This window comes from Acomys minous (assembly GCF_964271855.1).
Source record: "Acomys minous genome assembly, chromosome: 3".
Lineage (NCBI taxonomy): Eukaryota > Metazoa > Chordata > Mammalia > Rodentia > Muridae > Acomys > Acomys minous.
In genome coordinates, this window is record NC_140485.1 from 78937761 (window position 1) to 78965171 (window position 27411).

The 27411-nt window shown below is 43.1% G+C and overlaps 2 protein-coding genes across 7 annotated transcripts in view; both read left to right on the forward strand.

Annotated features, from left to right (window-relative positions):
* Window positions 1–1702: 1702 nt before the first annotated feature.
* Window positions 1703–27411, forward strand: part of CPNE1 (copine 1) — a 40891-nt gene continuing 15182 nt past the window's right edge. For 2 of the 6 annotated variants that reach the window (XM_084775691.1, XM_084775696.1), the window contains exons 1-2: window positions 1785–1844; window positions 7775–7856. The gene's annotated coding sequence lies outside the window, so the exon portion shown is untranslated. Of the gene's footprint in view, window positions 1845–7774; window positions 7857–13460; window positions 13603–15279; window positions 15418–27411 lie in introns of those variants that run through there. The other 4 variants (XM_084775693.1, XM_084775692.1, XM_084775694.1 and 1 more) reach the window with 4 other exon arrangements.
* RBM12 (RNA binding motif protein 12) lies at window positions 13482–16953 on the forward strand (the record flags this gene model as incomplete). Its single annotated transcript, XM_084775666.1, has 1 exon — window positions 13482–16953. The coding sequence occupies one exon, from the start codon at window positions 13482–13484 to the stop codon at window positions 16461–16463; it is 2982 nt and encodes a 993-aa protein (XP_084631792.1). The 3' UTR covers window positions 16464–16953.

The window sequence follows — 27411 nt, forward strand, 5'->3', positions numbered from 1 at the left end:
TACAGAACAGCCAGGGCTAGATTTTTTTTTTATTTCATGTATTTATTATTTTGGTTTTTTTGCTTGTTTTTTGAGACAGGATTTCTCTATGTAGCCTTGGCTGTCCTGTACTCACTATGCAGAGCAGGCTGGGCTTGAACTCATAGCAATCTGCCTCTGCCTCCCAAGTGATGCCTGGCTTATTTTGGTTTTTTTGAGACAGGGGTTCTCTGTGTAACATCCCTGACTGTCCTGGACTCCCTTTGTAGGTCGGGCTGGAGCTCACAGCAATACTCCTGTCTCTGCCTCCGGAATCCGGCTTCTGTTTCATTTGTTTTGAGACAATGTCTCAGGTAGCCCAGGATGGCCTGGCACTTCCTGTGTGAAGGAGGACAAACATGAAAAAAAAAAAAACCCCAAGTATTAAATTTTTACTGTGTGTGGAGGCACCTTCCCACCACAGTCTGTTCCATGTGTGGCAGTCAGAGGAAAGCTCGTGGGGGTTGGTTCTCCCACCATGTGGTTCCTAGAGATTAAACTGTGGTCATCAGCCTTGGTAGCAGAAGCCATCACCAACTAGAGCCGCTTGCTTGATCTATCTTGGGCTCGGTATTCACCTTCCCCACTTCCTGAGTGGTGGAATTACAGGGGAGCATCACCACGTCTGGTTATTTGGTGCCTGAGTCCAAACAAGAGCTTCCTGCCAAGCATGCTACCAACGGCTACCTTTTCAGCTCTAGGGAAAATCTTACTATGTAGCGCTGGCATTAGCTTGTAGACAAGGATGCCCTCGAATTTACAAAGGTCTCCAATGTACTGGGATTAAATGTGTGAGACACTACACACCCACCTACACACACACACACACACGTATGGAGAGAGTGAGTCTAGGTCTGGTGCAGTCCACGTATACTCAGATAACTGGGGATTTTGTGGTCCACCACGGTCGGCTGAAATATTTTTTACTTCCTTTTAGGTTTATTTGATTTTTATGAATGTCTCTGCGTGAGGGTGTGGCCACACGAGTGCAGGTGCCCACAGAGGCCAGAGGAGGGCGTCAGATCTGCGGCTGGAGTTACGGGTGGCTATGAGCCACTCGATGTAGCTCATTAGAATCGAGACCTCTGCAAGAGGAATAGGAGCTCCTAACTACTGAGCCATCTCTCCAGCCCCAAGGCCGAATATGTTCAATACTCATAAAAAGGGTCAAGCTTTTGCTCGGTGGTCCGTTTACTCCTCAAGACAGTTCTGTAGAGTAGGCACTATGTCGCGCCTTTCACGGGGGCTCAAAGAACCAAAGCAACCTGCACAAAAGCCCTGCAAACAAACCTTGGATACTAGCTTCCCTCTTGGTTTAGGTGCAGACTCCGCAGACAGGAATTTAAAAACCCGGTATACCAGCCGGGCATGGTGGCGCATGCCTTTAATCCCAGCACTTGGGAGGCAGAGGCAGGAGGATCGCTGTGAGTTCGAGGCCCGCCTGGTCTACAGTGTGAGTCTAGGACAACCAAGGCTACACAGAGAAACCCTGTCTTAAAAAACAAAAACCAAACCAAACCAAAAACAAAAACCGGTATACCAAAGTAACACCTGCAACTTCCGAGGTTTCACTCACCACCAACCTCCCCCCCGAGGCGTCATCGCGCCTGCGCGTCCCACCTGGTGACGTCGGCAGCGCCGCCCCGCCCCCTCCTGGAACGGAGCGGCGGAGCGGGCGGGCGGCCATTTTGTGAAGCGGCAGCGGAGCTGTTGGCTGCAGTGAGCTCCGGGAAGCCGTTCGGCCTGGGGCTGTCGGTCGCGGGGCAGAGGCGCTCGCGCGGGGGGTAACTCAGGTCTGGGTTCTGGTGCCGCGCAAGCTCTCCCCGGTAAGGCTCCCGCAGCCCCGGAGCGGGCGGGGCTGTGCGGGGCTCGAGCCGCCTCCTTGGTGCCTCGGGGCGGGGCCTTCCCAGGCCTCGGAGCCCGCGGCCGCGAGCGCCCGACACAAAGGGTCGCGGCTGGGCTGCGTGGGGGTCCCGGGGCGCCGCTCACCCTCCGCGGCCTCCGAGGATGCGAGAGGTGGAGCCTGCGTGCCGAAGTGGGAACCAGGCCGTAGCGGGGACGCCCCAGTGGTCGTGCGAGGCGGGGGGGGTGGAGGGGAGGGAAGCGGCCGGCGCTGGGTGGCCCGCGGCCTGCGAACTGCCGGGGCCGGGGCGGCGGAGGGGGGCGGGGAGAGGGAGCTAACGCGATGCTCGCACGCAGAACAGGGGAAGGCTTCATCGGCTTCAAGTGAAGCCCGAGGTTTTAACTCGCACCTCTGCCCCGAAGTGAAGAGGAGGTCCCAGTGGCCTGTGACCAGCAAAATAGGAACACACTGGGGGGCACACCTTAGGGGGAGGAAGCCCGGAACCGGCCACCTTCAGCGCCTGGAGGTGCCGGGGCTCTTACAGCTAAGTGCGTTCTAGGTCCCGCGCTGAGGAGGGGCCTTCCTAGGGAGTCAAGGCAATCTGTAATCTCCCTGTAGGTAGGAGGGGGTGAGATTACAGAGAATTGTAGCAGGGATGGCAAGTCCAAATAGGGAAGGGGCTGCTGTCTGCAGCACCTTTGCTGCACCTTCCGGGAGGAGCCGCAGGGGAGAAGCTGGGGTGGGTGCCCGGCCTCACTGTCTGAAGGTTGGCTGCGCTAGTTTGAGGTCGCGTGGAATGTAGGGGGAAGGCCTGGAAGCATCTACAGGTTGGTGGTGGCGTATGAGCTAATGTAGCGGGTTTGGCTGCCCGTTAGTAAGCGAGTGAACGCAAGTGTGTTTTATAGTGAAAAAACTGAAGGGGTCCCATGTGGTCTACGCAGAGTTAATTTAGTGTGAAACGTTCATTCATTCTGGTCGATAGTGTATGTAGGGAAAACTACAGGCTGTGTTGCAGAAGTTTCTGGGTCCTAAAGCCTTCTTGGCTCCTATATTGACAGATGACTGATTATGTGCAGTTGGGAGGAACCATTTTATTGTGTTCTTTAAGATTAAGTTGGTGCCAGTTTATATGTCCTGGTGGGGAAAACACTAGGTTGGCCACTGATGGGAGAGACTATGAGTGGACTATTTCTCTCAGAGCTTCTTGGATAGCTTGAAATGTAATTTCTGGAACTTGTCCGGGATCTTGTTAACCACTGTATTCTGTTAAAGGAGCATTTGCACTTGGAAAAAAATTCCTGTAAACTTTGTTAAAAAATTATTAGAACTATAAAACAGATGAACTTGGTGTTAAAATTTGTTACTTTTGATGAGATGTAGATTTTTGGTTTTGGTGGAAAGTGATTGTGGAAGAACCGTTCACATAACTTTTCTAATATTTTTGAAGGAAATGTTTGTGTTTAGGTGAGTTCACAAGGCTGTGCTTAGTGTATATTAGGTAGTTTATCAAAAATGTGTTAAATTTTTATATCACCTTATGTTTGATTCAATGTTGGTCACTGTGTGTTGTAATGTATATTTTAAATTTTATGTTCAAATCTGTCAGGTGGATGGGAAGCTTGAGAAACCACTGGTCACTGTTGTAGGCTACTGGCAATCTACTTAGGCTTCTTTCTCCTTTTGTGACATGTTGAATGTTTGACTGCATTTTGAAAGTTTTGGACTTCTTGGTGCTATTTTGTTGGTGTAAAATTTCATTTTAAACTTGTGTTTTATACTGTGGGAGAGATGCTAGAATCCAATGCCGATATTGATAGTCTTACTCCAGTGTGCAGAGAGCCACTCCACTGCTTGGCTTGTAGAGGTTGCTTGGCTTTGTTCCGCATTGGAGATTGATCTTGTAGCTTAGATTGGTATTGCACTATTAAGCTTCTGGATTCCCTGGGATCACAGTTGGCTGTCGATACTTAGTTTGAATAAATTATTTCTTCCAAAAATGTTAGTAAATAGCTGCACAAGGTCTTCTTCTTCTCCCGCCCTCCCTCCCCCTCCCCCTCCCCCCCTCTCTCCAGAGTATCTCTGTGTACCCTTAGGTGTCCCAGACTCACTTTGTGGGCCAGGCTGGCCTCGAATTCACAGAGATCTGGCAGCCTCTGCCTCCCAAGTGCTGGAATTAAAGGCATGTGCCACCATGCCTGGCTTCAAGGTATTCTTTTAGAAATCTCTCCCTAAAATTCAGAGTCCACTTTAAATTCTAACACCTAGCCTACTTTTTTTTAATTGTATGGATATTTTGCCTGTATTCATGCTTAATACCCTCAGACTCCAGAAGATGGAGTCAGATCCCGAGGAACTGGATGATGTGAGCTGCCATGTTGGTGCTGGGAATCGAACATGGCTTCTCTGGAAGAGCAGCCCATGATCTTAACCACTGAGCATATCTTTTTGTTGTTGTTTTGTTTTGTTTTTTGTTTTTTGAGACAAGGTTTCTCTTGTATTTCTGGCTGCCCTGGACTCCCTTTGTTTTTTGATACAAGGTCTCTGTGTAACCTTGACTGTCCTGGTCTGTAGACCAGGCTGTCCTTGAACTCAGAGATCCTCCTGCTTCTGCCTCCCAAGTGCTGGGATTAAAAGTGTGTGCCACCACACCCATAAAGCCAACTTTTAAGACTAAAAGCCATAGTGAAAGTAGATGTGGTTAGGTTAGAAGTAATGTTTTTGTTTTGAAGTATAAATGAATAAAAAGGATGTTTTTGGTATCAAACAATATTACAGTTTTTTGGCAGGAGGAACATCTTATTTACAAATGTTTGGATTTGCTTCCTCTGAGTACTAAATGAGAAGTTAACATGAACATTCAGTATTTTACATTTTATCAATGTCATAAGAATGTGTTCATAAGTATGGTCCCAGGATCTGAAATGTGTTTTATTTGGTGATGGGGGACAAGTTCAAGGAGATGAAGCTATGCTTTCATGATGTCTCTGGTGATGCGATCACACTGCTAATATTGTACCTGTTGTAATAGAGGCTTTGTTGCTGTTTCTGAGGTGAATGTTTAAGGGGTTGCTAGGGTTTTTGTTTCTTTTGAATCTTAGGTGCGTACCTCGCTTTACCCTGTCAGGTAAAGATTGATGACTGAAAAAAATAAAAATTCACTTCTCAATGTTATTGCCAGATGAAGAGTGGAAGTGCTGGAGTTTTAGTTTGTAGCTTTTCTTTGTAATGAAAAGGTTTGTTGATGATCATTTTACCTTAACGGCTCAGATAATTAGAATGGCTAGTAACTAAAGTTTATCTTGTTGTAATGTGAAAATACTTACAATTTATGTTTGTATCTAGTTTCTGTTGTGCTGAAGCGACATTTGTTAGGAAATGAAGTAGAAAATACACTAAGCAAGCAAGGTTATTGTTTTAGGTGTTTTGAACTATGCCAATGGATCAGTGGCCAGTTTTCTCCTTGCCTGTCTTTGTATATACTTTATATATAGATGAAATGTGTATGTTTATGAGACAGCGTCCTCACCAAGTAGTTCAGACCAAGCTCAAACTCTTAATCCTCTTCCCTCTGCCTCCTAAGTGCTGCATTGCATGTGCACCGTGTCTAGCTACGATACTTTTTGTTTTTTTGAAGACAGGGTTTCATTGTCTGGTCCTGGTTAGTGTGGAGCAAGGCTGGCTTCAAACTCCAGAGATATTCCTGCCTCTGCCTCTGGGCTTTGGGATTAAGTGTACCACCACATATGGCTTAATACTTTTTTGTTTGTTTGTTTTTTCAAGACAGTTTCTCTGTGTAGTCCTTGCTGTCCTGAAACTAACTCTGTAGACCAGGCTGGCTTTGAGCTTAGAGATCCACTCTGCTGCCCAAATGCTGGGATTAAAGGCCTACACCATCACCATCCCACTCCCCCCCACCTTTTTTTTTTTTTTTAATTTTATTTTTTCCTTAATAGAATTATTTCAGTCATGTTCATCCAAAGCTCACCAGAACTTCAGGTGAGTGAGATAGATTTTTAAATTTGGGATCCTGTGTTCAATTAGGCACTAGCTGATATTTTAGCACATAGGAATAAGCAGGCTCTTAGAAAACAGTGCTACCTCTGTTATTTGTGGTCTTGGGGCTGGAGAGAAGATGCAGCAATTAAAAGCACTGGTCACTCTTCCAGAAGACCAGGGTTCAATTCCCAGAACTTAACATGGCAGCACACAGCCATCAATAACACCAGTTCCAGGGCTTAACAATACCCTCTTTCTGGCTTCTGCCAGTAGTGTGTGCTTGTGATGCACAGATATACATGTGGGAAGAGCATGGATACAGATTAAATAATACAGAGATTTTGTTTGAACTGATAAAAAACATTGAAACAAAAGTGCTACAGTAGGGCTGTAGAGATGGCTCGTTGGTTAGGAGCACTGCCTGCTCTTCCAAAGGTCTGCACCTACGTCCAGACACCCAGTTAAAAATGCATTTTATAAAAAGATTTATTTACTATGTATACAGTGTTCTGCCTGTCTGTATTCCTGCACACCAGAAGAGGGCACCAGATCTCATTATAGGTGGTTGTGAGCCACCATGTGGTTGTTGGGAAATGACCTTTTTAAATACAGTTGGGGAGCCAGGCAGTGGTGGCACATGCCTTCAATCCCAGCACTTAGCAGACAGAGGTAGGAGGGTCTCTGAGTTTGAGGCCAGCCTGATCTACAGAGAGAGCGTTCCAGGATAGCTAGAGCTGTTAGACAGAGAAACCCTGTCTCAAAAAAACAAAAGAGAAAAAAGGAAAAAAACCACCACCACCACCAACAACAATTGGGAGCTGGAGAGAGGGCTCAGCAGTTAAGAGCATTGGCTGCTCTTCTGAAGGGTCTGGGTTTGATTCTCAGCACATGCACGATGGCTTACAATTATCCGTAACACCAGCCCCAGGGAACCTGAAGCTTTCTGACCTCTCGGCACCAGCCATACACATGATGCACAGATATAAATACAGGCAAAAGCCTATATGTATAGAAACAATATAGTTAATTGTTTGGATGTATGTAATGCTAGTGAATAGCTTCACTAGTTTGGAAGAAATGACCCTAAAAGATAAGTGCCCCGTTACCCTGTTTGTGCTGCGGAAAGTATTGTGTACCAAGACATTGACTTTGTTTTGTGACAGGAGTTGTTTTATTGGACTTAGAACTCAGTATGTAGCCCAGGTTGTCCTAGACTCAGAGTAGTGAGTTGTATTTCAGTTCCTGCCTCTGGAGTGCTGGGCTTACAGTTAGTACTGTAAGTTAAAACAAGCTTTTTGATAATTATGTTCAAAGAAATCTCCCTTAATATGTTGAATACTAGTGCAATTAGTGCTTAGAGATAGAACTTGGATTTTAGTTGTAGTTTTTGTTCTATGATATTTTGATGCAGAGGTAATATGTTTGAAAGAGTAATTGCAGAAAGATGTCTGTGAGTAATTCTGAGTTGATGACAGTTGTCCAGGAATTCGTATTGTGTGAATTTGCATTTTCATCAGAAGTTTGGTTAGAACTTAGGAAAGTAAGTTGGTTGCACATGTTAGTAGATTTTTATGGACTTTTCTGGATTGTATAAGCATTAAGTGATATAAGGCGATGACCATCTGAAGCTGAGCTTTAGTACTGTTTTTACATTTATTTTTTGGCTACTTTCTGGCATATTCTTGATTTAAAAATACCCAATGGCCTATTCTTGATAGGATGGTTCTCAGACTTGACAGCAGTATCAAGTTAACATGTGTGGGATTTTGGTATCTCTTTCCTTACAAAACTAAACTATACATTCTTACAAAGTACTCTGCTGTTTCAGACTCCTTTGCTATGTTCAGTTCAGTGTGGCCTGTGTGTGCTGTTTTGTTTCCTGCATTGATTTTTGCCTCCATTTATTCTCTATTGCAGTCTAAAAGTTGGTTTTAATTGGTTGCCCACAGGATTGACTTGGCCTCTACTTCTTAAGAAAATACATCTCTTGTTTTACAAGGTAAGAGATTTTGAATAGAAGGTTTATTTTTATACAAATGAGATACCTTATTAAGATGAAAATAGGTGTAATTAACTCTGTGTGTGTGTGTGTGTGTGTGTGTGTGTGTGTGTGTGTGTGTTTAGAGGCTTATCTGAGGGATGAGGGTGGGATGAATAGGTGTTTACTCCAAGAGTCTATCTTATTTATATGGATGCATTTCTTATTGTTAGGTAGTGAGCTTGTATCCCCTCCCCCATAGCATTATAGATGGATGATAGCTTTCAGAGCTTCTTGATATAGTTATTTATAGTCCCTAGAAATACAGGTGTAGATGTTAGGTAATAGTTTGTACAGTACACATTTTAGACCTTAGCAACTGATTTAACCTTTTGTTAAAGGGAACAAACTAGACTCAAGATAAATTAAGATTTGCTTTCAAGCAGTTATTTAGTAGTAGAATAACAAATGTTATTTTGTTTTTCAAAACCTAACAACTTTTCTTCAGATGGCTTTAGCAGTAAATCTTGTACTTTGCTTGGTTTAATCTTCCAGCCTTTTCCTAGCTGGCAATCTTAGGTGGGTTATTAATAATTGGAATGTTTTCATGGGTACCTTGAACCAACTTCCAGTAAATCTCTTAATATGATTTAGAAACTTAAAATCAATATCACTTAGGCTCATGTTTACTCTTTCTTCTTGGGACCATTTTAAGTTCTCATTTTATTCTTCAGTTACAAACAAACATCTTTTTAGATTTTCAGTACCTGGCCTACCTTTGATATTACCCCCAGAGACAGTGATGAAACATTTTTGATGTTAACCATAATGTTATCATGATTTGCAGATTCAGAAAATAAGAATTTGACCCAGTTATTTGTACTGATAAACTTCCATATTACCTGCTAAGTAGAAAATAGAAAAAGTCTTCTGGTGATGATCTTTGGTTTATTTTTCTCTTTTAGGGTGTGTGTGTGTGTGTGTGTGTGTGTGTGTGTGTGTGTGTGTGTGTGTGTGTGTGTCGCGCACACGCGCTTCCCTGCCTGCCTGCACTGGCACTCCCAGTGACACACTTGTAGGTCATGAGGAAGCTTTTGCGAGTCAGTTTCTCTGTCTACCATGTGGATCCTAGGGATCAAATTCAGTTTTTCCTCCCTGAGCCATCTTATCTAGCACTCTTGTTGATTCTTGCAGTCCATACCTGCAAAACCTTTACTCACCCACTGTACCCCATTCTAGTGCTTTATGACGGTCTTATAAAACTATTTGCTAGTCCATAATTCTTGGTTAAATTTGAAGGTTGCTTTTATCTTTGTATATAATTGTGTGAGAAAAACTATGAAGTCAGTTTCCATGAAGTAGAGTTTGCTTAGCAAGCACAAAGCTGTGCTTCAGTCTCCAGTGCCACATGAGCTGGGTGTTGTAGCACATCCCAGCACGAGGGAGGTAAAGGCAAGAGGATCAGAAGGCTTGCTTGTCTGGCTATGTAGTCAGTTTAAGAGTAACCCAAACTCCATGAGAGCATGGCTCAAAAAAGGAAATCATCCTTGTTTACTGAAAGACGAGAGATCAACAAAACCTGTAAAAGTAGTGATGGTACAGAATTTGCCATCATTTTGTTGTGTTGGTTTTATTTGTGTCCTAAGATACAAAGGTCAGTGGCTCTTAACTGTTTGCAAATAGAATGTGATTCTAAATATAAATTTGGTTATATTTGATTTATGAAATTTCTTCAGGTAAACAGTGAGGTGGGTTTTGTTGTTGTTTGGTTTTGTTTTTGGCTGCTCAGAAGGGTTTTTTGTTGTTGTTGTTGTTGTTTTTTTTTAGTTTTTTGAGACAGGGTTTCTCTGTGTAGCCTTGGCTGTCCTGGACTCACTTTGTAGTCTGCCTGCTTCTGCTTCCTGAGTGCTGGGATTAAAGGCGTGCACCACCACGCCTGGCTTGCTCAGAATGTTTTAAAATAGAACATATAGCCAGGAGTGGTAGTACATACCTTTTAATCCCAGCACTCAGGAGATAAAGACAGAGGCAGTGCATCTTTGTGAGTTGGAGGACAACCTGGTCTCTTTAGGGAGTTTCAGGCCTCCCAGGGTTACATACTAAGATCATGTTTCAAAATAAACAAAAGATAAGAGGTTTGTGTAGAAAAACAACTATCAAAACCATATATTTCTATTTTGTATATATTAATTATAATATTGTAATCCAATTAGATTATATATATAAACCCTATAAATTAGGGTTCATACAATATTTGACAATGAAGAATGCCTTCCATTGATTTGCATAAGTCTTAGAGCTTATAGCAGGAAACCTAGTCCCTTCTAGTGCTCTTATTTGAGAAATGATTAAACTAGATCTCAAGTAATTAAAATTTCCCTGAGAACACAGAACCAGTTTAATGGCTTACATTTAAAACGTGATCAATTACATTAGTTTCAAATTGCCATTTTTACAGTCCCTAAATTTTGATTCTCATTCCTTTATAAAAGTAATAGAAGCAATTTAAATTGAAATACTAATGCTGCCAGGAACCACAGTGGTAACAGAAATAATAAGCAAATAAAAATAAATAAATGAATGAATTAAAATCTTGAAATTAAATTCAAACTTGGGGGCTGGAGGCATGGAATAGAGGTTAAGAGCACCATCTGCTCTTCCAGAGGTCCTGAGTTCAAATCCCAGCAACTACGTGGTGGCTCACAGCCATCTATGGTAAGATCTGGTGCCCTCTTCTGGTGTGTAGGTATACATGCAAACAGAACACTGCATAAATAATAAACAAATCTTCTTAAAAGAAAATAAATTCAAACTTGGGAGAAACTTCTTTAAAAATACTTAATAACTTTAAAAAAGTCACTCAGGAGGCAGAGGCAGGCAGATCGGTGTGAGTTCAAGGCCAGCCTGGTCTACAAAGCAAGTCCAGAACAGACAAAGCTATACAGAGAAACCCTGTCTTGAAAAAACAAAAATTTTTTAAAAAATTTATGAGTGTTATGTGTGTTTGTATGAGTATGTGCACGTGAGTGCAGGTCCTTGTGCAAGCCAGAGGAGCTAGATCCCCTGGAGCTGGAGTAAAAAGCAGCTGTAGGCCTTCGACATGGTGTTGGGGTGTAAACTCAGGTTCCCTAGAAGGACACTTTGAACTTTTAACTGATGAGCTATCTCTCTACCCTGTTTTAGAATTGTACTTTTAATTCCATGTGTATAAGTGGTTGCCTACATTTATATGTATGTACCTGGCCCAAGATAGTGTCAGAACCCCTTCAACCGGAGTGGTTATAAGCTGGGAACTTAATCTGGGTCCTCTGCAGAAACAAGTGATGTCTTCTCTCCAGGCCCTCAGGTGTCTGCCTCCCCCTAGCCCCACCCCCAACAGGGTTTCTTTGTGTAGCCTTGGCTGTACTGAAACTCACTGTGTAGACCAGGCTGGCCTTGAACTTAGATCTGCTTGCTTCTCCTAATGGCTTGGGTTAAAGGTGTGCGCCACCACCTCTCTCACTATTTTTGAGACAGAGTTTCATGTATTTCAGGCTGGCTTTAAATAGGCTGTATAGGCAAATAGCCAAGGATGACTATAAGCTAATCATCCTGTGACTAACTCTCCAGTGCCTCAACACCCAGTTTATAAGGTGCTGGAATTAAATGCAGAGCCTCATGGCGCCATGTAAGCACTCTGCATTTCGAGCCCATACTCCTACTACTTTTTGGGTTTTGAGACAGTATCTCATTATATAGCTCCAGCTGGCCTCAGACACACAGATCTGTTTGCCTCTGCCTCCTCGGTGTTGGAATTAAAGGTGAATGCTGCCATCCAGATTCATCTGCCTCTGCTTCCCAAGGGCTGCCCTGTTATTATTAACTGTTATTATTATTAAGCATTTATGTATGTGAGTATTTTGTTATGTACATACTTATACTGCGTGTGCCTTGGTACCCGTGGAGGACAGAAGAGGGCATTAGATCTCCTGGGACTGAGTTAGAGGTGGTGAGCTACTGGGTGCTGGGCCTCAAACTCAGTTCATCTGCAAGAGCAGTGAGCATCCTAACTGCTGAGCCACAGTATCATCATCATTATATTTTATAAATTATTTATTTGCATGTGTGGGTGTGTGAGGGAGAGTTGATTCTCTCCTTCAACATAAACCTTAGGGATGGAACTCAAATCTTTGGTATTGGCAGCAACCTAAGCCATCTCACTGAGCCCCCTCTCCCTTTCCTCCTTTATTTTTAAGACACAGACTTTGCTATATAAGGAGCTTGTGAGCAACCAGAGATTCAACAGTAGTTGAGTCTGAGGCCTTGATAATTAATTATAAATTAATCTGTATAATTTGTGGTGTTGGTCTTGAATTCAAGATCAAGATCCTCCTGCCTCAACCTCTCATACTGGGATAACTGGCATTCCCCATCATACTGAACTTATATGGTGGTATTGGGGATGGATCCTAGAGCTTTGTCAGTGCTAGACAAACAGTGTGCCAACTGATCTATAGCCTAACCCCTGTCTTGTTGGTTTGTTTTTCTGAGATTGAGTCTCACTGTGAAGCCCTCATTGGCCTGGACCTCAGTGTAGAGCAGAATGGCTTCAGACTCATGGAAATTGGCCTCTTAGTGCTGGAACTAAAGGCTATTCCACCATGCCTGGCCCTAGTTGTCTTTTTAAAGCAAGGTTTGGTAGAGTCATTGGACTAGCGTTTTGGTTAAATAGTCATGGTGAATAGTGGTATAATAGGTTCCACTTTAGGGTGAAAAATATACATTAACATAGATCTTTGCTATTTAGTATTTCCTTGGAATCTTAGTATGTATTAACTTTGCTTATAGTAAACACAGAGAGAGAGAGAGTGAGTGAGTTGCATGCATGCTCGTGTATATAAGCCTGTGTATACAGGCAAAGGCTGGAAGAGGATGTCAGGTCCTCCTCCGTCATTCTGTACCTTATTCCCTTGACAGTAGCTCTCACTATACTTGAAGCTAGGCTGACAGCTGGGGCTTCCAGCTAGGGTTTCAGACATAAGCAGCCAAACTCATGTAGATGCTGGGAATAGAACTCATTTTTTTTTTATGATTGTACATAACAGCAAGGGCTCTTGTCTAAAGAATCATCTGTAAAGCCCAGTTTTTTTTTTTTAATAAAGCTATAAAGCATACTGAAAAGTTTCCCTATGAAATGTGGAATCTGCTATCATTTGAGATTTCTAGTGCTAAGGATTGAACTCAAGATCACTAGTAACTACTATTAAACTATAAAGTTTATAAGGAAGATGCTAAATCAATTTTAAGTATTAATTTTGATGCATCCTTTACATGATACCCCCGACCCTCATGGATTTTTGCACATTTTCTTTTAACTCTCACTGAAGGTTTAGTGATCTGAATGATGTTATGGTGACTTTATTGTCCTGTAGTTTTTTCTGAATCTTTTGAGTCTTAGACCGTTTCCAAAATGAAAGCCTTTGGAAGTTGAGATTGTTCAGATCTTTGAATTATTTAAATAAAAGACATTGTGATAGCTTGAGGGAATGTTTGTGGGATGATATGGTAGCTGGGCATTCTTGCAACTAAAACGCTGGTGTAATAAAAAGGAGTCTGACATGGCCGTTGCCTTTTCTCATCTGCAGGTGTGTGTGGTTTCAGCGCAGCATGGCTGTGGTCATCCGTTTGCAAGGTCTCCCAATTGTGGCGGGGACCATGGACATTCGCCACTTCTTCTCTGGATTGACCATCCCTGATGGGGGCGTGCATATTGTAGGGGGTGAACTGGGTGAGGCTTTCATCGTTTTTGCCACTGATGAAGATGCAAGGCTTGGTATGATGCGCACAGGTGGTACAATTAAAGGGTCAAAAGTAACACTATTACTGAGTAGTAAAACAGAAATGCAGAATATGATTGAACTGAGTCGTAGGCGTTTTGAAACTGCCAACTTAGATATACCACCAGCAAATGCTAGTAGATCAGGACCGCCACCTAGCTCAGGGATGAGCAGCAGGGTGACTTTGCCAGCAACAGTGCCGAACTTTAATAATCCTTCGCCGAGTGTAGTTACTGCTACTACCTCTTCTGTTCATGAGAGCAGCAAAAACATACAGACATTTTCCACAGCCAGCATAGGAAATGCTCCTCCAAGTATGGGGACTTCCTTTGGGAGTCCAACATTCAGCTCAACCATTCCGAGTACAGCTTCTCCAATGAACACAGTCCCACCACCACCAATTCCTCCAATCCCAGCGTTGCCATCTTTGCCACCGCTGCCATCCATTCCCCCAATACCAGTTCCTCCTCCAGTACCAACATTGCCTCCTGTGCCACCTGTTCCTCCCATTCCCCCAGTCCCTTCTGTGCCACCTATGACCCCATTGCCACCCATGTCAAGCATGCCACCATTGAATCCACCACCTGTGGCACCTCTGCCTGCTGGAATGAATGGCTCTGGAGCACCCATGAATCTGAACAGTAATCTGAACCCTGTGTTCCTGGGTCCATTAAACCCTGTTAACCCTATCCAGATGAACTCTCAAAGCAGCGTGAAGGCACTTCCCGTCAACCCTGATGATCTCTATGTGAGTGTGCATGGAATGCCCTTTTCTGCAATGGAGAACGATGTCAGAGAGTTTTTCCATGGGCTCCGTGTTGACGCAGTGCATTTGTTAAAAGATCATGTAGGTCGAAATAACGGGAATGGATTGGTTAAATTTCTCTCCCCTCAAGATACATTTGAAGCTTTGAAACGGAACAGAATGCTGATGATTCAACGCTATGTGGAAGTCAGTCCTGCCACAGAGAGACAGTGGGTAGCTGCTGGAGGTCATATCACTTTTAAGCAAAGTATGGGGCCTTCTGGACAAGCCCATCCCCCTCCACAGACAGTTCCAAGGTCAAAGTCGCCCAGTGGGCAGAAAAGGTCACGATCAAGATCACCACATGAGGCTGGTTTTTGTGTTTACTTAAAAGGGCTACCATTTGAAGCGGAAAACAAACATGTCATTGATTTTTTTAAGAAGTTGGATATTGTAGAAGATAGTATTTATATAGCTTATGGTCCCAATGGGAAAGCAACTGGTGAAGGTTTTGTAGAATTCAGGAATGATTCTGACTATAAGGCTGCCCTTTGCCGTCATAAACAATACATGGGCAATCGCTTTATTCAAGTTCATCCAATTACTAAGAAAGGTATGCTAGAAAAAATAGATATGATTCGAAAACGACTTCAGAACTTCAGCTATGACCAGAGGGAAATGGTGTTAAATCCGGAGGGGGAAGTCAGTTCTGCCAAAATCTGTGCCCATATAACAAACATTCCATTCAGCATTACAAAGATGGATGTTCTTCAGTTCCTAGACGGAATCCCAGTGGATGAGAATGCTGTCCATGTTCTTGTTGATAACAATGGGCAAGGTCTAGGGCAGGCGTTGGTTCAGTTTAAAACGGAAGATGATGCACGTAAATCTGAACACTTACACCGTAAAAAGCTGAATGGGAGAGAAGCTTTTGTTCATATAGTTACCCTAGAAGATATGCGAGAGATTGAGAAAAATCCCCCAGCCCAAGGAAAAAAGGGCTTAAAGATGCCTGTTCCAGGTAATCCTGCAGTCCCAGTGATACCTAGTGCAGGGGTTCCTGCTGCTGGAGTTCCCACTGCTGGAATACCTGGCGGTGGGATACCTGGTGCTGGAATGCCAGGTAGTGGAATGCCTAGTGCGGGTATGCCTGCTGCTGGGATGCCTGGTCCTGGGATGCCCGGGGCCGGAATGCCTGGTGCTGGAATACCTGGTCCCGCAATACCTGGTCCCGCAATGCCCGGTCCAGCTATACCGGGTCCCGCAATGCCTGGTCCCGCAATGCCTGGCCCTGCAATACCCGGCCCTGCAATACCCGGCCCTGCACTACCTGGCCCTGCAATACCTGGTCCTGCAATACCCGGTGCTGGCATGCCCAGTGCAGGAGGAGAAGAGCATGTCTTCTTGACTGTAGGATCGAAGGAGGCCAATAATGGGCCACCGTTTAACTTCCCTGGTAATTTTGGTGGACCCAATGCCTTTGGGCCACCACTCCCCCCTCCAGGATTAGGGGGTGCCTTTGGTGATGTTAGACCTGTTATGCCTTCAGTTGGGAACAGTGGTTTGCCTGGCCTAGGACTGGAAGTTCCAGGTTTTGGAGGTGCACCAAATAATTTAAGTGGGCCATCAGGATTTGGAGGGATCCCTCAGAATTTTGGAAATGGCCCAGGTAGTTTAAGTGCTCCTCCTGGTTTTGGAAGTGGGCCCCCTGGTCTGGGAAGTGTTCCCGGGCATTTGAGTGGGCCTCCAACCTTTGGGCCTGGGCCTGGGCCTGGTCCAATCCATATTGGGGGTCCTCCTGGCTTTGGAGCTAGCTCTGGAAAACCAGGACCTACAATAATTAAGGTGCAGAACATGCCTTTTACTGTATCTATTGATGAAATTTTAGATTTCTTTTATGGTTATCAAGTAATCCCAGGTTCAGTATGTTTGAAGTACAATGAAAAAGGTATGCCTACAGGTGAAGCCATGGTGGCCTTTGAATCTCGGGACGAAGCCACAGCTGCTGTCATTGACTTAAATGATAGGCCTATAGGCTCAAGGAAGGTAAAACTCGTTCTAGGGTAGCCAGCTGTTTATATCAGTTCTTATAGGGCATATCTTCATGTTGCTGTGATTAATGCATCCAGATTGTTTTCCTAGTATTTCCAGGTTAGAACCTGTGGATTGTTTTAATTGCAGATAGATTGGTTTCTATAACACAGAGCATTGGTTGGCTGTTTACAACTCACAGAATAAACATTGCAATTTGTGACAGTAAAGCTGTCTGGAGAGAACACAATAATTTGGCCTAAGGTAGAGACTATTGGTAATACATGATGATCATATAAAGCTTATCAAGGAATCTAGATTGGTTTTCTTTTATACCACATGGGATGAAGAAAATAGAAACGTGAGTAGAGCTCGTGGAGGGTGCTCTTGCCAGCTACTGACAATTAGAAGTTGGCTACTTTAACAATTTGATTTACAGTTGGACATATTTGCTTTGTTATAGGGTCAAAGCTTTGTCTGAAACCTTCATTTTCTTTTAAAATTGAATAAAGTCTCTATATCCGGATTCATTGTATGTACCTTTATTGCTTCTTGAGGGTTCTTGCTGTATAGACAGTCCTGCTTCAGATGTTGCTGCTTTATCTAATTGACTCACTTGTAATAAGTACAACTATTTTGTTGGTTTTTAATTAATTTCTAATATAAAAACTCCACACTTGGTTTGTGCTACATAACCCTGAACTTAGATTTCTAATGTCACTCTTAGGATTGTGTGGAATGACATATACGATAAAAATAAACTATGGAGTCCTACTGGCCTTTTTTTTTTTTGGTTTGACTGCTAAGTTTTACTTAGTTTAGTAAGTTTTAAATTTGTTCATATTGTTTGGAAGGCCATGAAAACCAGAAACCACTTCAGGAATCAGTGTTGAGGTGTTTGATCTGAAGTCCTTTACTGTGATGGACTAATGTAGCAAATTGCTCTTGTCCCAATTTAGGTGAAATTTTGGAACAAAGGAGTCCATAAGAAAGCATTCTATCTTGGAATTTAACCCTGAAGTTGACATTGGTAGTTTTGTTAGCAGTATTATTGTAGAAGGAAAGATCCCTGAGTTGGACCATAGGTTGATGTGTGTTTAATTCTGTTAATTTGGAGGCTTTTTGGTGTCGTTGTTCGATCATGAGCCTGTTCTCAAAAATTCTTTATGCAGAGTCTATAAATACAGCTGTCAGAGGAGAGAATTGAGCCTCTCCTTGCTTTTTCCTCTTCTTTCCGTTTGGCAAGCAGGATACTAAGGTGGGAAATCACATAGACTTTGGTTGGCTAAATGTCCTTTCCGCAAAAGCATTTGGTTTATCACATCTTGTTCACTGACACTTAAGGCTCTACCTAGGGTTTGTTTCTTTATTTAAAATGCTTGAAAGCTGTTTCACATTAATATAACATACAGAATTGGAGATTGATGAATAATAATGGGAATACATTTGAAACACCAAACTATAAGTCTGCATTTACTTTTAAAAGAAGCATTTCTCACACACATATGTATGTAGTGCCTTTTGTGTATTCTGGGGCGGTGGAACACAATACAGTTTCGTCGTGTAATTTTAGAGTTAAGAGTGGCAACAGTCTTGTGATAAAGTTTGGGAAGTCTATTCAACTCTATAGACTGAAGGATTGACCGTGTGGGGGTTTTGTCAGGAAGAGGATTGTGTAGATTTTGAAGAGAAGTGGCTACATTGTGAATCACTTGATACGTCACAAACACAATTTGCTTGTCAGATAGATACTTCCTCAAAAAGCAATATGTTTATATGTGATTGTTTTTGTTGTTAAGTAAACATTTCTTGTTCCAAAGTCAGAGTGTGAACACTTTAGAACTGCTTGGGCATCTTATTTCAACTGCAGATTATTTTCCCCATTGGAAGCGGACACTATTTTAGAAAAAAAAAAAAGGTTGTTGGAAGGTGACAATCTTCTATTTTTTTCTCACAATTTATTTCGGTTGTATGTCCGTACACGCTTATTAAATATTTCATAACCTCAATCGCACTATTTTGTTATTTTTATATCATAGATACATGCTAAAAAGAAAAACCTGGATCTCACTGTTTATTAAATAAATTAAGAAAATAGTGTTGGTGGAGAAATCAGAGAATTGTGTTCCGCATTCCTTTTAGTCACAGCAGTGCTTGTTGTGAAATGTAATTAAAGGCTCTGCCCTCTCTAACTTGAGTTTGTACCTCTCAGACAGACCTAACTGCTAAGTGTATCGTCTTACCTTGTTTGGGGCATTGAAGGTTCAGGTTTTGTTCTTGTTTTAATAACCATGAAAATATGTTCTATGAAACTTCATATCTCTCATCAGAGAAATTTTCTCCAGAACTAGGTTTGGTATAGATTTGAATTTACATAATTTTTTGTTTGTATGCTATGAAGGCTTTGTAAAGCTTTGCTCCAAGTGTGTTTGTAAACACCATCAAGGTATTCTCAATTTCATGTGTAAATTTTACTGTGTTTTCGGTGACTTTGACATTTATGGAAGAGAATCTATTTCATTGGGTTTAATTTGTTTTCTCCTGAGTTTTTATTAGTGTTTATTTTTCTTTTGGTTTTAAAGGATTAGAGAAACCTACCAATGTATTTTGTAAATAAGCAAATTTGTAAATCTTTTAAATTTCAGTGACAGATTTAGTTCATAAGCATAATTTGGAGGTGTTTTCTGTGTTTATACTAGTCTGGATGTACAATTATTAGTGGCTGTTGTGGGTTTTGTTTTAATGCAACAGTGTTAAGTGAAATGTAGTTCCTGACTTGTATTCTAAGTTGTCAAAGCGTTGACAATTAAAGCTGCATTAGGAAATACCAATCTTACAGATAGTAATATTCAGTGTAGCTAAGGTCAGTCTTGACCCACTTGAGGAAAATCTAGGAGTGTGTACATACATGGAAGGAAGCAAGGATGCATAGCTTTTGGTGGAAATGGTCACCTTGTACAAAAATAAGGAAACACAAAAGCTTACTCAAACTATTCTGTGATTGTACAAGTGTGGGTCAAGTGTGTAAAAATAAAATGCACTCAAGTTTAAAAGCGCTGGGGAAATGAGTGAATAACGTGTTAAAATGAGTCCTGGTCCATTTTGGGGGAAAAGTGTCTGGTGGTGATCACTTTTCTCACTCACACAATTGCCATGTGGAAATTATTTTACCTCAGCGTTTCGTTGGCCGTTCTGTAGCACAGACTTTTGAAATCAAGCACAGCCAAAGGGCTGTTGACAGTGTGATCACAACATTGCCAGCACCTGCTACTGGCATCATGAGCAGTTTTTGTTTATAAAGAAGAAGTCTTGGATACTGTTCAATAAACATGTCACAAAATAAAGGCTGATGCTTTAATGCTTTTACTGCACAGAAAAACTTTTTGAGCTGTAATACCACATTTTGGGGTTTTGTTGTTAACTCCTGAAAATGTTTTGTGCCTTTGGAAATGCGGATTTGGTGATCTTAGGTGGTAACAATTGTTGCATATTTTTGTCTTCTAATGCTGAAGTGTGGAAAGAAGAGGAGGATGCCTTGGGACGGCAGGGAGGGAACGTAATTCTAGGTCAAATCTGTGGTATCTTCGTTTTCAGATTTTCATTTTTGTGTGTGTGCTTTGCTAGTAATGGCTTCGTTATGTGGATTTGGAAAGAACTTAAGGACCAGATACTCCTCCTCATCAGGTGTCTCCAAGGGTCTGTGAACTCTCAAGTACTGCTTACAGTGGAAAGGGGAAAATAATTGCTCAGAGTAGGTTCTTCATTTCACTCACTATAGCTTGTGCTCCTGTGTGGTGGGGTTAAGGTGGGGAAGGAAGGGGGCAGAAACAACTGCTGCTTTGTGACATCGCTGTTCTGGGGTTGTCCCTTTCACATTGGTTCAACAAACAAAAGTTATAGCTTGCTGGGGTTTTTTGTTTGTTTTTTCAAAGGATGGGTTAGAGTTGCTAGAATTAGTGGACTGTTTCCTACAACCAGATTCTCGTAAAATACTTGTAATCTTATCAAGTGAGAGTCTAGTTTGTGTTTGAGTATCCTATTTAGAAAGTCTGAGCAGGCAGCCTACCACTGAGCTGCATGTCCACCTTTAGAAGAGCTTAGACTAAGGAGTAATTCCACATAGCAATTGAATGATTTTATTACAGTGCTAGGGTCTTATATTGCCTGGGCTAACTTAGAACTAGGTTCAATCACTCTTTGCACCTCTGCTTTTGGAGTAAGTAGACAACAGACACAGGCCACCTTGTCTGAGTCTTTAAAAAACTGACAAGTGTTGAGTAAGCATTTTCAAAATGACTGGCATCAGTTTCTCTCGCCCTCTCTACCGATATACAACATATCCTTACCACCTGAAAGGGGTGGTCTCAGGAGGGATCACTTCCATAATCTGATGTTTTCTGCTCTAGCACTGTACACAAGAAAGCATGACATTTATGTATATCCATCGCTGTTCTCCCCAGAGTAGACCTTTTTTTTTTAAATGGGAATATGGCAGGACCATTTAAAAATTGTATATTTTTGGTATAAAATCTAGGTTTTGAAGGCTTACTGTAAAATAGTTTGAAGAGTACTGTGGTAGCACATTTGCAAGACGGACAGTTCGAAAAAGCCTTGTGTCCAGTAACATAAGCAGGTTTATCTCCTAGTAGGTACTGATTCTTAGTGTTTTATTCAGGAGGACTTACTCATGGTCTTTTGAGCTACTCTGTCTGAGAATCGCAAGCATCCTTAAATTAAGTATGGCTCATTTTCTGGATCAACATAAGTATCTGTAAGCAACCAGTGCAGGGTACTGTCTTTTCTACATAACCACCTGCTACTGAAGAGTTGAGGAGAAATGACCCTGAGGTGAACATTCCAGCCCCAAGTACAGGACAACGCTTCAAAAGCACTGAGGTTATGTATTGGAGGAGGAGAAAAAAATCTCATTAACCATGCTCTTTGATTTCTGTTTAGCCCCAGGGGCCTTCCTCCAATGAAATGTTAACACCTGGGACATGCAAGTCACCGAATAGTTGTAGAGAAATGGTGAATGGTATAGAATATTGATACTGGCACCCCGTGTGGCCTTGCGAACAGTTATTTCTGAGTCCCTGTCCCTGACCTGACAGCCCACTCTTTCATTTTGGAAGGAGGAAGAACATAAGTACAGATATTAGCAGCAGCCTGACTCATCCCAAGGGTTTCTGTGGGCTCTTTGATGTTTGTCTCTTCTGCTATCACCAGTTTTCTCCTTTTGCCTTCCCACATAGTCTGCTGGAAAGCAGGGCGATGAGTCTCAGTAGAATACCAACTCCTGAAGTAGAAGTCGAGCAACTTAGAGCTTTGATTACTAAGGATAGTTACAGGGGGCTCTTACCAAACAGTAGCCACATTGTGCCGCTACACACAAGCTGCTAAATGTTTCACACGTAAGAAAGGCTGGTCACTGTGGTACATCCTTCTGAACCCAGCACCCTGGATCAGCCTGGCCTACATGGTAACTTCCAGGCTAGTCAGGGCTACATAGTGAGACTTTGTCTTAAGGTGGAGAAGAAGAAAAGGATGAAGGAATTGAGCTGCTTAAGTAGTCCCAAACATACCAGCCTGTGCTACTGCTGATTTCCTCTACTTTTGAGTTAGGCCTCCCTCCCCTGTGCTCCAGAAGTAAGCTTGCAAATGTTGAGTCTTTGGCCGGGTGAACTGTTTTTGAGACCAGCCATGCCCCTTGGCTATAGACTTCTGTGGCTATTCACTACAGTATATACACCAATTTGCTTCTGTGGTGGAACTCAACTTCTCTGTTGGTCTTCATACACTTACATTTTCATGTAACTAGCTCAGCCATACCTGTATGCCATACTAATAAATTTTGGGGCAATCTTGTGTGCTGAGCACAAGAGGACTTTAATGGTAGGAAGACAAAAAAATCCCTGGTGTTTTTGTTATATTTTTCTTTTTTAAAAATGCTTTGTTCATTTATTTGTGTGTGTGTGTGTGTGTGTGTGTGTGTGTGTGTGTGTGTGTTTTTGTGTGCGCGCGCACGCGCGTTGGTATTTTTGCCTGCATTTATGCCTGTGAGGATATCATACCCTGGAATTGGAGTTAGAGACAAGACAGTTGTGAGCTGCCATATGGGTGCTGGGAACTGAACCCAGGTCTGCTGGAAGAGCAGCTAGTGCTCTTAACCTCTGAACCATCTCTCCATCCCCTTGTTTTGTTTTTCAAAACAGGGCTGCTTTGTGTAGCCTTAGCTGGCCTGGACTCACTTTGTAGACCAGGCTGACCTCAAACTCAGAGATCCGCCTGCCTCTGTTAGGATTGCAGGCATGTGCCACTATGCCCAGCTTATAATGCCTGTTTCCTATGAGATTAGATTACTAAATCATACACATAAATGCTTAGTTATAGTTGGAACTGAACGTACTACTGGATCTGAGTAAAGGCTTTCCCGGCTAGTGCATAAAGACAGTTAACATCCGTGAAAACGGTTTGGCTATGCTCTTGTTCCTTGTTGGAATTTTATTAGTTGTCTATATAGAAGTTTTGGGGATAATTCTTAAAATCCTCCACATATTCCAACCCAGTGAATTATTCCAGTGAGAAAACATGCATTATGAACAAAGAGGCCTCTGATCTGCTGTGCTTATCAACTTGCATGCACGCTGGAGAGGTGATGGTTTTTGGCAGTGTCCTTGTCCTGGTGATGCTCAGGAAGATGGTCTGGTATTACTTCGTACACCCCACACATGCCAGGCATCTAATAGGTATATACTAACAGGCTGGGTTGTAAGGAGAAAAGACTACTGTTGAAGGCAGCCGCTCTATTTCTGAGATTAATTTTACCATACACATACTACTTGTGTTGTTTAAAAATTATCCCTTTTGTGAAATCCTGTGTGTCCAGCAAGTCCTCTACTCCTGTTCCAGTGATAAGGATGTATGTAGTGGTGGAAGTAGACATTTTTCATCTGTGTATAAGGCCAGCTAATGTATATAAGCCATGGAGAGGAGGTCACATGATAGCATAGGGGACCATCTTAGTGGCTATCTAGATCTAAGATTGGATTAGACTATAGGATGTGAGCTAGTGACAGAATGGGACAGAGAAATCCCTCCCCCCCCCCCTTTTTAATTGTATATGAGTGGTTTATCTGCAGAAGAGGGCATTCATTATTAGATCACATTGTAGATATGTGAGCCACCATGTGGTTGCTGGGAATTGAACTCAGGACCTCTGGGAGAGCAGCCAGTGCTCTTATCCACTGAGCCATCTCTCCAGCTCGGTTTCATCTGTTCTTGTGACCCATGGCTAATGTATCCTTTGGTCTCCGTTCTATAAAAGATGATTCAGAGCCGGGGGTGGTGGCGCACACCTTTAATCTCAGCACTCAGGAGCCACAGGCAGGTGGATTGATGTGAATTTGAGGACAGCCTTTGTAGGTCTACAAAGTTAAATCTAGATCAGCCAAGGCTACACAGAGAAATTGTTTTGAAAAACAAAACAAAGTTGAAAAGAGGATTCAGATTATCCTAGCCAGTGGTGTCTATGGTTCTGTGATCCCAGTGAGTTTGGGCCCTGAAAAGACGCTACATACATGGCACTTAAGTACTTATGACTTGGCCGCTTTGTTGACCTCTCCTCTCTTTTCCATGTGGTAGAATAAAAGCCCCACATTTCCACTCAGAAGAGAGAACGGTCATTATCTTCTGTCATATCATGTCCCTAGCCTGCCATTTAAGTCCTAAGTGTTGCATGAGTACAAGGAGCAGATGTGACGCTACACCAACACCTGAAAGCACATTTATTCATTTGTGAGCACTAATGGAGAACAGTTAACAGGTAGTAGGCATCCCACCAAACAAGGGCCCCCTATTAGTGGTAACTAAGGGTGACCTTAACCCTCAGGCTGGCCTCGAACTCATGAAGATCCACCTGCTTCTGTCTCTCTTGCTGGGATCAAAGGCATGGCCTACCACACCCACTCACACTCATTTTATTGATAGGGAAGTCTAAGCAGAGTAAAGGAGACTCACTTGCCTGAGGTTCTATTATTAGTACTAACTGTTCAAAATCACTGTGGCCCAGGCTAGCCTTGAAAACAGTATCTTCCTCAGTTTACAGGTATGAGATGGGAATCTCTACAGCTACAAATAGAATTTTCATGGGTGCCCAAATGCTTGATAGGTAGCAAGTGTTACCTGCTTCTCCATCGCCTGTGGGGACTCGGGTAGGGCAGAAGGGCACCAGCAGCGGTCATATGATGGATTCCCAGGCTACTAGGGAAGGAGCCCCCTTGATTCTAGGTCTCCAGCTCCAAGTAAGCATGGAGAAACAGAGGCACTGCCGCCAGCTGGTCCTTGGGGTGCCGAGCAGAGGTGGGACTCAGGAAGTGGGCAGACGAAGCTTGCCATAGGATGTGTTGAGTGTCTGGGTGGAGAGGGGCTCCCAGCTCCCCTGCACATGCACCTCGCTCTCTGGGCTAGGCCTTGTACGGAGAGTAGCTTTCAGACTTCTAGCCATTCCCACAAAGTGGGAAGCTGCTGTGTTTGAGATTCCCAGTGTGCACACTTTACGCTTTGTAGTATTGCCAGATTCTGTGTGGCATCTAGGCTTCTCAGAAGTACATGGCTCTAAATAAATGTCATTGTTTAAAGTTTTAATTTATGAGCATACATTTACTAGTCCTGAGACGTGTATGAGTAAGGAATGTCACTTTATAGTAAGACCTTGGACTTGGTCATGCTGGGGCAATACCTTTACTAAGAGCACTTGGGAAGTGGAGGCAAGGAGCTCCTAGAGCAATGGGCTAGCCTGCTCTACAATCTCAAGAAGGAAAGTGTTTGGTTCAGCTTGTGACCTATGAGAAATGTTTTTGGAGCTGCTGGTTTAAATATGGAGAACGCCGAGGTTAGAGAGAGATTGCGGGGTTAAGAAAGCAGAACTGCGTTCTCCGTATCCCTTGCGGAAATGAGAAGGGAAGAAAAGTGGTACTGGTGAGCGCGGTCTTTTCCGGTTTTGTGGGGAAGGGCTATTCACTGGGTGGTGGTGCTTCAATTGGGAGCCTCTGGAGGATTTCCCGACTGGCCCCCAAGACTCGAGCCGACATCTGTGAGCTGGTCCGCCTTGCCAAGGTAGGCAACAGCAGGTGTGAGCATGCCTGAGTTGTCTGAAGGAGGGATGCTGCTACCCAGAGGCAGGCCTGCTTGTGGCTTCTGCTCCTTCTGTACCCTGACTTTGACTAGATAAAGGGAGGGAGGGACTCCTGAGCTTGAAGGACTGATAAGTGAGTTGTATGCCATCTGGCACTGAGCTGGATGCAGCTGAACCCAGGAGGGGAAAGATAAATCTCTTCTTGGGTTTATGAGGAGCAGTTAGAGCCTGCTAATGCCGGGAAACAAGTGTCATAAAAAGTAAAGGGCGCATAATTTTTCTATTAGCAAAGAATTCTCTCAACAGTAGTATGCTGGTAACCTTTCCGCGGGAAAACCAGGAGGGTTTGCAGCATTTAATCTTTCCTTAAACTTACCAAGGCCACCTGCTCACATAATCCTTTAGATTCTTACAAGTTTGGTCTAGTACAGTGATGCCAGCTTTTCACAAGTCTGTGGTGTAGTTAGGAATGTACTAGCTTAGTTTGTGACCTATACTCAAATATTTGGGAGGTACAGGCAGAAAAACAAGGGACAACGTTGGCTTTCTTGCAAGGTGAAGGCCATTGCGGGCAGACTACATGAGACCCTGCTGCAGAAAGGCCAGGAGGTGGAGAAACAAGGGAAGAACCCAAGTGTCCATTGTAGGTTGGGTATAACACCTCCACAGAAGTTGAGTGCTGCTGTGGGGGAGCCTGGAAAGGGAGCATGTATGAGGCTTGAAAGATGGTGGATGGTTAATGTGCTGATGATCCCTGCTCAGGTCTTAAGTACCTAAGAGCCTTGCCACATTTACATTAATCTTCAGAGCTAGATCAGAGCCCCTTAACAGCGGAGGAATCTCAGGCTTAATCATTTTGCCCAAATTGTATAGGACGGACACCATCTGGTGCATTAGCATTTGATGGCTAGCCGGAAGTAAGAACAGCGTTTAGAGCCTGTTTGTTGTCGGGAAGTCCATACTTGTGTCTGCTCTATCAGATTGATAAGGAGTATTTGGGGTTTTTTTTCCCCCAGGAGAGAAAAGTTTATAATCCAGGAAGTTCTAGGCCCTTGGGAGGCCGAGGCAGGCCAGCAGGGCCACATGGTGAGATCCTGTCTCAAAAAAGTTCTAAGGAGAATTTAGGAGAACATATATTTGTGTTGTAGTCGTCATTTTACCCTGTGTGGCCACAGCCAAGCCCCACTGTGCCTCCTCTGGGGACCACAGAGTGTGGGCTAGACAACCACGCAACCCCATTTTATTTATGTTGCAAATTATTAAGGTGAGGAGATGGAGGTTTCCATCTGTTTTGAAGTTGATTCAGACCTTCAATATTCCTCCCTCAGCTGAAACTGCAGACATTCACTGTCATGCCCAAATGTGAGTCTCTGTTGGCGATAGAGGAAATTAGAAGGGAAACGCACAGGCACACACCAGGGATCATGAACAAAGTAGAAAAGGTTGGAGCTTACCTTCTAGATGTTTCCATCTGCAATTTTGTCCTAGTCCCAAGTGGACTAGGTCCAGGTCTAGATCTGAGTAGTTTCTGAGATCCTTGGCTTATCCTATAATTAACAGGAATTCTATACACAAGAATATAGTACTCATAAGCCAGACCTCTCAAATGATAAAACTTCAGATTTTCTCTTAACTGATTCACCTCACTGATATTTAAGGCGGTTGAATGGCAGCCTATGTGATGATGGCACTACGTGAAAAAAAATGAGTCTAGCTGTTGACAGGACATGGGGGCAAAGGCTGTAATCCCAGGACTCTGAAGCCTACGGCAGGACAGCGACTGTGAGGCCAGCTTAACTCACCCGAAAAGATGCTGGCTCCAAACAAGTGACATTTAATTGTTAGGTGTAA